Source organism: Ipomoea nil, unplaced genomic scaffold (assembly GCF_001879475.1).
Source record: "Ipomoea nil cultivar Tokyo-kokei standard unplaced genomic scaffold, Asagao_1.1 scaffold2480, whole genome shotgun sequence".
Classification (NCBI taxonomy): domain Eukaryota; kingdom Viridiplantae; phylum Streptophyta; class Magnoliopsida; order Solanales; family Convolvulaceae; genus Ipomoea; species Ipomoea nil.
This window is the reverse complement of record NW_017618908.1, coordinates 5,568,089-5,579,117: the sequence shown is the minus strand read 5'-3', so window position 1 is coordinate 5,579,117 and position 11,029 is coordinate 5,568,089. Positions and strand designations below refer to the sequence as shown.

The 11,029-nt window shown below is 35.5% G+C and overlaps 1 protein-coding gene across 1 annotated transcript; it reads left to right on the top strand.

The window, feature by feature from the left end:
• Positions 1–1,750: 1,750 nt before the first annotated feature.
• On the top strand, positions 1,751–6,183 carry LOC109153097 (glucose-6-phosphate isomerase 1, chloroplastic). Its single transcript, XM_019300864.1, has 14 exons — positions 1,751–2,405; positions 2,836–2,952; positions 3,178–3,276; positions 3,373–3,456; positions 3,765–3,908; positions 3,990–4,055; positions 4,193–4,261; positions 4,363–4,470; positions 4,661–4,713; positions 4,864–5,002; positions 5,146–5,302; positions 5,403–5,481; positions 5,569–5,635; positions 5,724–6,183. The coding sequence occupies exons 1-14, from the start codon at positions 1,872–1,874 to the stop codon at positions 5,856–5,858; spliced, it is 1,851 nt and encodes a 616-aa protein (XP_019156409.1). The 5' UTR covers positions 1,751–1,871; the 3' UTR covers positions 5,859–6,183.
• Positions 6,184–11,029: the final 4,846 nt, after the last annotated feature.

Below are 11,029 nucleotides of genomic sequence, written 5' to 3'. Positions count from 1 at the left end.
TATATTAACCATACAAAATTTTAATTTGAATTTTAATTGTAATTTTTTATTCTATAAAAATAATAAATACTTGACCAATGGAAGCTCAAAAATATTATTATATTAAACAATTTAAAATATTTTAGTTTTTCTATTTTTATTTATATTTATAATAACATAATTTTTTCCCCTGCATCGCGCGGGTGAATTACTAGTATTTAAAAAATCACACGTAAAACAATGTATAAAATATTTGATTTTTAAAAAAACTAACTAAAGTACCATATAATAATTTTAATAAAGTTATATATCTAATTGCATTCATTTAACGAATATATATATTATCATCACGCTTTATTCACTAATTAAATTAAAAAAAAAAAAAAACTAAATACAATTTAAGTTATGTTATTTATGTCTTTACTTAATCATTGCTCGTTGAGTTTAATTCCTAGAACAGTTAATTTGCATACGTATACATTAGCATCGTTAGTATTTGATCAGGATCATTCTATGTATTGAGACTTGGTCCCTCCTGACCATGATTGCAAAAATTGCGCATAGGCGCTAGGCGGCTGCCGACCGCTGCGAGGAAGGCCGGTCGGCCGGTTCGACCGTTTTTTAATTTTAATTTTTATTGTTTTTTAGTTTTAAAGTGTTAACAGTTCGGGAATGCATAACTTTTGACTCGGTTGTCTGTTTTGGACAATTTTTTTTTTCAAATCCCGTATTTTTTCGAGATCTATACACTGTTGAAGGCGGGTTGGCCCCCTAATTTCTCCAAAAAATGCTTCTTTTGCTCTTAATTTTAATTTTTTATGTATTTAGGTGGTTTCAACAATATTCAAAATAATTTTACAACCACTTATGTAAATAATTTGTAAGAAAAAACTAGAGGAACTATGTCTTATTAGTGAATTTCATAATTTTTAATTTTAATTTTTTTATTTTTTTAAAAATAAAAAATCGGCGCCCTAGGCGCTAGGCCGCAAACGTTTTTTTGCAACCTTGATCCTGAATCTATTACTATGTTCATTCATTAATAGATTGTTTAAAAAAAAAAAAGTTATGTTAGCTAGAATGTTGACTTGATAACCACAAAATAAAAAACTCAGCTCTAAATGAAATCAGCATTTGAATATGATGGTCACGAATTCATCAGTAATTCAGCAGACAGGATCAAATATCGTTGTGTACAAGGAATCTGTCTACTTTATTAGTAGTTCAGCAGGCATGACTAAATATCGTTGTGTACAAGGAATATGTTTATTTTTAACATAATTTTCACACTGTCGCTACTGAAATTTGAATATTAATCTTTTTTTCTAAACACTATCTACTTAACCAATGAGTTAAGTTCACGCAACAAGCGTAAGGGTGTAAATGAATTGAATTGAGTCAAAATCTTGCTATTCGATTCGATTCGAATTCAACTATTTTGAAAATTATTCGTATTCGTATTTGATAAATATTTAAATTTAAAATTTTATTCGTATTCGATTTGACTACATTATTCGAATATATTCAATTCAACTCAAAAATTTAAATTTGATTTTTGAATTTAATTAAAAATATTTGATTTGTTTACACATCTAGTCATGAATCATGATCAATTTTTTGGGTGGTAAATTTTTTCGATATATGCTTACTATATATAAACAATTTATTTGTCTTCTCTGTGGCGTCAACCTAACTCAGGGCAACAGCATCCTAGTAGTAGTTGAACGGTTGTAGTGTTGTACTACGAACAAAATCATAAAAATCATCAGAATTCAATGGCTTCTCCACTTCCAATGGCCTAAAAGCCACAGACCTCGTTAGCATCGCGTTTCTTTCTTACTCAGATTATTGAAGGGCCATTTGTGATCTCGAGAATTACAGGAACAACGATCATGGCTGCTGCTTCCTCAGTCTCGGTTGCATTCAAGCCCGAAATCAAATCCATCCCAGCTCCCGTCGCCCAATCCCCATTCCAGAAGCCCTCGGTTTCTCTTTGCAAGTACAAGCTCCGATTCCGGGCGCAGTCGGTGGCGCGTGAGGTTCCCGCCGGAGTATCGGCGGCGTCCGGGAACAACGATGTGGTTCCGAAGTCGAAGGCGGAGGGGATAGTGAAGGATCCGCGGCAGCTGTGGAAGAGGTACGTGGATTGGCTGTACCAGCACAAGGAGCTGGGGTTGTACTTGGACGTGAGTCGGGTCGGGTTCAGCGACGATTTCGTTGGCCAGATGGAGCCCCGGCTTCAGAAGGCGTTCAAAGATATGGAGGCGCTGGAGAAAGGCGCGATTTCCAATCCCGATGAGGGGCGTATGGTCGGCCACTACTGGCTCCGGAGCCCCCACCTCGCTCCCAACTCATTCCTCCGCCTGCAGATCGAGAACACTCTAGAAGCCGTTTGTAAGTTCGCCGACGACGTCGTCGGCGGTAAGGTCAGTTGTCTCACCTCTTTTTCATCTACTGATTCTAGTCAACGCATTGAATTTCCTCTTCTTTGTTATTCCTAACGGTTTAATGATCTTTTAGCATGCTCACTAAAGGAGAAATTCCCTAACCCTAGGCCCCACATCTCGGCATGACTTATTTTAAACGTGATGATAAGAAGCTGTCATGTGGATTTGGGAAATTTGTGTGATTGGGAGTTGTGAATAACAGAGAATCTTACACTGGAAAACTTATATAATATTTTGTGTTATAAAGATATGTTTTTGGAACAAGATTGAGGTGATTCTCCTATAAGAATTGTAATAGAATGATCTTGAATGTTTAAACATGCTGCATTTTCTTCTGTCTTGGTCTAGAATTGGAAATTGTTTGTTTTATGATTATAATTTAACTAAGATTTTGGCACTTTGAGTGCAGATCAGGACTCCTTCCGGTGGCCGATTTACTCAAATTCTTTCGGTTGGAATTGGTGGTTCAGCACTTGGACCACAGTTTGTTGCCGAGGCTTTGGCACCTGACAACCCTCCTCTGAAGGTAATTGGATAAGCGTTCGAAGCCATATATGGATGTTTTGAAAATCTGTCACTTTACTTCCCATCTTTCCCCCCTCTCGAAACGCACACATCTTGCAAAATACTTTATGAAAGTATTAGTCTTGGCTACTTCCTTTCATGAATGTGTAATGTTCCCCCGATGTGATAATGGTATTTACTCTTTATTGTCTTGTTACTCAGTTGTGCTTTGCGATCCTATTGACAGATAAGATTCATTGACAACACTGATCCAGCTGGCATTGATCATCAAATAGCGCAACTTGGGCCAGAGCTGGCATCGACACTTGTTATAGTGATTTCAAAGGTATGCATGGCTATGTTCTCCAATTCCCTTGTTGTTGCTCGGTATTTGATTGAAGTGTTGGGCCTTTACTGTTTTTTTCCTTCTCAATCTACCCAGAGTGGAGGCACCCCTGAAACTAGAAATGGTCTACTAGAAGTACAGAAGGCCTTCCGTGAGGCTGGCCTGGAATTCGCAAAACAGGTTTTGATCTCAGGTTCTTGTTTTTGCTTTCATTTATTCTCTTTATTCATCAATAGGTACTCGTGTTTACGTAAAAGCAAGGTAAGATTGTGAACCGTGGTTCTGGTTTAAGAAGAATCACTGATTATTTGAAAGGCATCTTTGTTCTTTAATAACTTCTTGATGTTCTTTGTATGATTGATGGATTCAAGTCTCAATTCCCCAGCCCCTCCAAAAGAATAAATAAACTAATTTTTTTCTACTGTCATTATTGCAAATTACAATTTCAAGCTCTCTTAGAAATGAGAATCAATTCTGTTCACTGGCAGGGAGTTGCCATTACGCAAGAGAATTCATTGCTTGACAACACTGCCAGAATTGAGGGTTGGGTTGCTAGATTTCCTATGTTTGATTGGGTGGGTGGAAGAACTTCTGAAATGTCTGCTGTTGGTTTGCTTCCGGCTGCGCTTCAGGTTTGTGATATCTGGACACTTCGATTCTACGAATTCTTCCAAAACTCTCATTCTCATGATTTCTTGGTTATATCATTCCAGGGAATTAACATACGAGAGATGCTTGCTGGCGCTGCATTAATGGACGAAGCAAATAGGACTACTGTGGTACGACGACTTCCGTATCATTTCTTTTTTCCAAATTATGTTTTTTAATGCTATTCTTCCTATTCTTATAAGTATGCATAGTAGGAAATATTTAATTCTTGTTTGGAGATAATTGGGATTAATTTTGTGCACTTCAGGTCCGCAATAACCCTGCAGCACTTCTTGCTCTATGTTGGTATTGGGCAACCGATGGAATAGGATCCAAGGTTCATAGTACTTCAGTTTTAATTATTTAACGGCTTTGGAGGCAGTATTTTTTGTGACTTTTTTAAGTAACACGATATACTTTGTGATGTGGCTTACACAGGATATGGTTGTTCTTCCTTACAAGGATAGCCTATTACTGTTCAGTAGGTATTTACAGCAGCTGGTTATGGAGTCGCTTGGCAAAGAATTTGATCTCGATGGTAATCGGGTATGTTTCTCTTCATGCGCAGAAACTAATACAGTTTATACAGTTAATGATAAGAAGAAAGACAACTATATTCTAAGCTTTTATAGATGTCTGATTTATATTTTATGTATCAGAGGAATTATATAAGCAAATACATAGTTTACTGTTTAGTTCATGGATTTATGCTTGTCTTCTACTCTATCACATACAGGTGAATCAAGGGATCACAGTCTATGGAAACAAAGGAAGCACAGATCAGCATGCGTAAGTATAGGTTTGATATCTGTTGTTTGTATATATATATATATATATATATATATATATATATATATATATATATATATATATATATATATATATATATATATGTGGAGTCATCTCTTAGTTATATGCTTAAATATTTCGTATTTTCAGTTACATCCAACAACTGAGAGAGGGTGTGCACAATTTCTTTGTGACGTTTATCGAAGTACTGCGCGATAGGCCCCCGGGTCATGATTGGGAACTTGAACCTGGTGTCACTTGCGGTGACTATCTTTTCGGAATGTTACAGGTTCGTTCTAGCTATTTGTTGGTTTCCTCCTGGTCCCCATTTTCTTCTCTTTTGGGTTCGTTTTTCGGAATGCTATCATATCTCGGGAGTTGGATAGTTTTATAGAAAAGCTGGTACGTATACATACTATTATTGTTATGTAGGGAACGAGGTCAGCTCTGTATGCCAATGACCGAGAGTCTATCACGGTGACTGTACAAGAAGTGACACCTAGATCCGTCGGAGCCCTAGTAGCACTCTATGAGCGAGCTGTTGGGATTTATGCTTCACTTGTCAATATTAACGCTTACCATCAACCGGGTAAAACATTCTCACCATCAATATTTATGCTTCACTTCTCATTTGCTCTCTTCCTCTCTCGCCCCGTTTAGATAACCGTTAAAATTGAATGCGATATCAGGTGTAGAAGCAGGTAAAAAAGCCGCGGGAGAAGTTCTAGCCCTACAAAAGCGTGTTCTTGCAGTACTTAATGAAGCCAGGTATTCGGGCATTTCGAATGACGCCATGTGTACTATAATTCTTTAATGTTGAGACTGACTGGATGTTATGATAACTTCTTCCTGCAGCTGCAAAGAGCCAGTTGAACCGTTAACGTTGGAAGAAATTGCTGACAGATGTCACGCCCTCGAAGATGTACAAACTGTCCCCCTTTTATGTCTGTGATTTATTCCTTTATTTATATTGCTGACCCCCTGCCCGCTCTTTTCCTTTGATATTTCAGATCGAAATGATCTACAAGATAATCGCGCACATGGCAGCCAACGACAGAGCTCTGATCGCTGAAGGTAACTGTGGTTCACCTCGAAGCGTCAAAGTTTTTCTGGGCGAGTGCAATGTCGATGAGTTGTATGCCTAGTTCACTAGTTAAACACGCCTGAAATAAAAAGAAAAAATCGATTTTTTAGACTTTAGAGCCCCTCCCTCGTTCCTCTATTCCAGAGTCGTTGAATGCTATGCTATCCCTGTCAATCAATTTTCAATGAGCAACACATACTCTTTCTTTCTTTCTTTGTCTTTTTTTGTTTTTGGTTTGATTGCGTTGCCCCCGCTCCCTCTGTTTTGGAAGAGCATAAAGAGAATATCGGCCCCGAGATTGTTCATTGACCTCAACTGTTATTGTCAGGCCAGCAGGAATTTGATGTTTGTGAATCTTTGATAAATATCTGGTTTGTTACTTTCCAGGCTTTGTTGTGTTGGCTCGATCTATGTTTGTATGCTTCTTTGTGTTAACTGTTACTTTCTTGGTCCTTCTCCCATTGCCATGGCAATGGGTCAGTCTAATTCATGGTTCTTATTGTGGGATGGAGACCTGGGAATCAGTATGAACTGTGAACCAGATTTCCAATCAGTATGAATTGATTGATTAGTCTGGTTTCAATTCATACCGTTGATTGTAGAAATGTTTTTGGTAAATTAGCTGATAGCTGTTTGGTATTTCTTTTCTCAAAAAGGTTTGGTATTTCTTTTCTCAAAAAGTTAAGTGAAAAAATTGTTTTGAACAGTTTTTTAAATTTTAGCATTTTGAAGTTACAAAACGCTAATTAACCAAACACTTATATTGATTTTTTAATTAAGTCAAACAATTAATAATGGTCAAATAAGTTAAAATTGGTTGATAGGCTAACTGTTTTACCAAATAGGCCAATATGTATTCACAAAAATATTACATTTTTATTTAAAAAGTATTATACGTTTTACATAGAGATGGTCTTACACATTACTTGTTTTAACATAATATATACTCTTGTTGTGCATTGATTAGATGGAAGTAGAATAAAAATTGGGAAAATATTATGTTTACTCTCATTTTCTGCTCTTAACTTTTATTTCCACGCATTGTAGACATCTGTATTGAGATTCACATAAAAAAATAATAATAATAATAAATAAATAAAAAAAAAAAAAAACTTATCATTGCCTAGTGCCTGTCACATTAGAGAGTAAATTTTAAGCTAAGATCTTATGCTCAGTGGAAGTGATGTTGACTTTTTGTGCTTCAACAAATTGAGAAAGTATGAATGAACAAATAGTACAATGTAATAAAGTCATTAATATTCAAAAAAAAAAAAAAAGTAAACTTTTAAGGAGTAAAATTCGAGAGTTCATATAGTAAACTCTAAAAATTGAATGTGATTTTGAGTTGGTGGTTTAAATGGATAACTTGGGCAATATGGCCTCACGTTTTATTCTTCAATTATTATATTGTGAATCAAGATTTACCATGAACATTAACAGCACGTTTGGTTCACGGAATGAATTTTGAGCGTGAATTTTGAGGTAATAGAAATACTATTCCATAAGGAATGGAATATGCAAAGAATATAATAAGAATTGTATTCTATTGTTTGGTTCGCGGAAGGAATAGACTTTAGGAATTATATTACAATGTTTTGTTGATTTAAGGAATAGAAATGAAATATGTTTTAAAAGACATAAATACCTTTATAAAAATCTGTGATGGTGGCGATGGTGGTGACGGTGACGGTGGCGGTGGCGGTGATGATGGTGGTGGTGGTGGCGGTGGCAGTGGTGGGAGCGACGGTGGTGGTGGTGACGGTGACGGTTGTGGCAGTGGTGGTGGGGGCGGTGACGGTTGTGGCGGTGGTGGTGGTGGCGGCAGCGGCGGCGGCGATGGTGGTTGTGGTGCTAGGGTGGTAGTAGTGGCAGTGGCGGTGGCAGTGGTGGGGGCGGCGACGGTTGTGGCGATGGTGGTGGTGGTGGCGGCGGCGGTGGTGATGGTGGTGGTGGCGACGACGGTGGTGAAATAGGATAAATTTATATATAGGATAAAAAAATTAGGTTAAAGAAAGGGGTAAAAAAAAGAAAATAGATTCTAAAATATATTCCTGAGCGTTCAGTAATAGAATAATACCAGGGCCCCTAGTAATAGCTATTACCCTATTTGAGGTAATAGGCTATTACCAGGAATATTATTCTTGGTAATAGAAATGGTTGTCAAACAAAGGAATAAGCCTATTACTTGGAATGCTATGTCATTTATGTCCTATTCCGTGAACCAAATAGGCCATAAGAATAATGATTTAATATTGAATATACATAATTTGTTAACATAAAGTATATAATATATTGATTGTATGTATATAATTTGAACCAATGTTTATAATATACATAGTAGATTATGGTTTATGCATTTTCATGGATGAACGGTAAATATAATAGGATGAAAGAATATACAAGATACATTTGACATACTCCGGCGCTCACCAAGATAAATAACATGTACAATCATTATCAACAAAAAGGTTAGACAAAAAGAAGCACAAAGTTCCATGACAAAAATAAATAAATAAATAAAAATGGAGCTATTGCTCAAAAAGGAGTTAATACCCAAAATAGTCCCTCGACTATGTCGTAATTACCAATTTAGTCCTCGACTATCATTCTTACCCAATTAAGTCCTCAACTATACAATTTTTACCCAATTTAGTCCTTTGTCAATTTGACTGTTTGTTGACTGTCAAAAGTGGAAATAAAGTTGTAATTTTACAAGTTTTCTCCTTCCTCCTCATTTAGCAGCGCCAAACCATGTAGCAATAAGCTCCGGTTGGGTTCTAAACCTGTCGGTATCGAAGTAGTGATTATGCATCGGATAGCCCATTGATTTCCAACGATTTTTTGACGATCGAAATATGATCGGAGTGTATTCCTGCATGGTTTGGCGCTGCTAAATGGAGAGGAAGGAGAAATTTTGTAAAATTATAATTTTATCCCGACTTTTGACAGTTAACAAACAGTCAAATTAATACAGAGGACTAAATTGGGTAAAAATTGTATAGTTGAGGACTAAATTGGGTAAGAATTGTATAGTTGAGGACTTAATTGAGTGTTACATAGTTGAGGACTTAATTGGGTAAGAATGATAGTTAAAGACCAAATTGGTAATTATGACATAGTTGAGGGACCATTTTGAGTATTAACTCCTCAAAAAGTAACCATATCATGTAGGCATAAAGCCAAAAAACAAAAAAACAAAAAAAAAATTGTAAACACTAGTCTTAATCCCTATCACTCTTGTGTCGCCTCATTTATCCGATCTTGAAGAAGGTGAACCTGCCGTCACCTATCTTCCAGTCTCCAGTAGCATTGTGGAATTAGGCATTTGGTTAGGAAAAGGAAATTACGGAAGAAAATGATTTGTAATTCCGTACAATTGAAGTAACCTTTCTTTGATGTTCTGAATTGAAATTACTATGGAGAGTGTATGAATTACAATTTCATAAAAGGAGGGTATTGTAATTTTCTCTAGCAAGGTAATTTCACTAGCCACCTTCTTTAGGGCATTACTATTAGTAAGGATAGAGGTGATAAAAGGGTTTATATTACGGGGTTCATGAAAATGGGCAAATTATGTTGTGTAACCGTGTGCATCATGTTGTAAAAACGGCGTCGTTTTACTTTTAAAAAAAAAATCATTTTTGATTGCCGTTAGTTACGTAAACACATGTACATAATTTTATAATTTCACATTCAGAATGTATATAGTTATTAAGTTATGTGTGTGTAGTTTTGCAATTTTAAATGTATAGTTATGTAGTTATAATTTCACATTCTGAATGTATAGTTATGAAGTTATGGATGTGTAGTTATGTAATTCTGAATGTATAGCTATGAAGTTATGGATGTGTAGTTATGCATGCAATTCTGAATGTATAGTTATAAAGTTATGAATGTGATGTTATGCAATTCTGGATTTATAGTTATGAAGTTATGGATGTGTAGTTATGAAGTTATGAATGTATAGTTATGAAGTTATGGATGTATAGTTTAAATTCTGCACAACAGAACACCGTTAACGACAATCGAAATTGATTTTTTTTTTTATTTAATTTGGACGTCAAAACGACATCGTTTTTGCAACCGTGTGCACTATGCATAACACTCCATGAAAATGCATAAATTATATGAATTCTAATTCCACAAAAGGAGGTCCGGGAGCCAAGGCTGATTACTAATGTTAGTAGATTTCCCATCTGCAATGCATATAGTACAACCCTCCATAAGAAGATTTTGGGTAGCCAAGAGCCCGAGATAGAACAACGCCAAAAGAAGCTCGGATTAGACCCAATCTTAACTTGAAAAACAAAAAAAATTGTCTATGGGAAAGTACTGGGCTTTATATAATTTGGAGACAAGAGAATCCAGATTGGTAATGAATCTCCAACCTTTCTTAGCAAGGAGAGCCACATTGAACAAATGGAATCTTTTGAATCCCAGCCCGCCATAGTGTTTTGGACCACACATTCTTTCCCAAGATAGCTCGTGAAGGTCAATCATTATTATGTGGAACAATGATCCACACAAGTTGTGTGGACCATATTTTGCATATTGTAAAATAATGTATATTTAGTACACAAATAATAATGTACATTTAGTATATTAAAAATGTACTTTTAGTTATGGTCTACATAACATTGTGTGGACTATGGTCCACACAATAATTTGCCCGTGAAGGTCGCTTTCTTCAAATGAGTTTAATTGTACTATTTTAATGAATTTAAATTTAAATGTGTAATTGAAATTTGTAAAGTTCAAGAGTTTATAGCGTATTTGGTACATCGTAATTGCAATTCTTTTGCAATGTAATTTTTTTGGCTAGTGAAATTACCTCCTTTTGTGAAAATGTAATTCATACACTCTCTATAGTAATTCCAATTCAGATCATCAGGGAAATGTTACTTCATTTGTACGAAATTACAATTCATTTTCTTCTGTAATTTCCTTTTCCGAACCAAATGCCTAGTAAATCGTTGTTTTCAATAATAGTTGATGTGTTTATTTAACACTTTTTCCCAATAAAAAATGTTTTTGATTACTAAACATTATATTTTATGATGTATGTTATTATGTGGTCATGCATCCATTCTTAATTGTGGTATTATATGAGGAATTATTCTCAAATTTTACTCCACCAATTATTCTCTCTAATGTGGCAAGTATGAATATGACATCTTTATATTGTGAATTCAAAAAAAAAAAAAATTATCTACATCTAAGATTTGTGAGAAT

Coding starts and splice junctions, on each gene's coding strand:
- LOC109153097 (XM_019300864.1), top strand. CDS start 1,872: ATGGCTGCTGCTTCCTCAGTCTCGGTTGCATTCAAGCCCGAAATCAAA. Junction 4,471..4,660: donor TTGATCTCGATGGTAATCGG/GTATGTTTCTCT, acceptor TATCACATACAG/GTGAATCAAGGGATCACAGT. Junction 5,636..5,723: donor GATGTCACGCCCTCGAAGAT/GTACAAACTGTC, acceptor TTGATATTTCAG/ATCGAAATGATCTACAAGAT.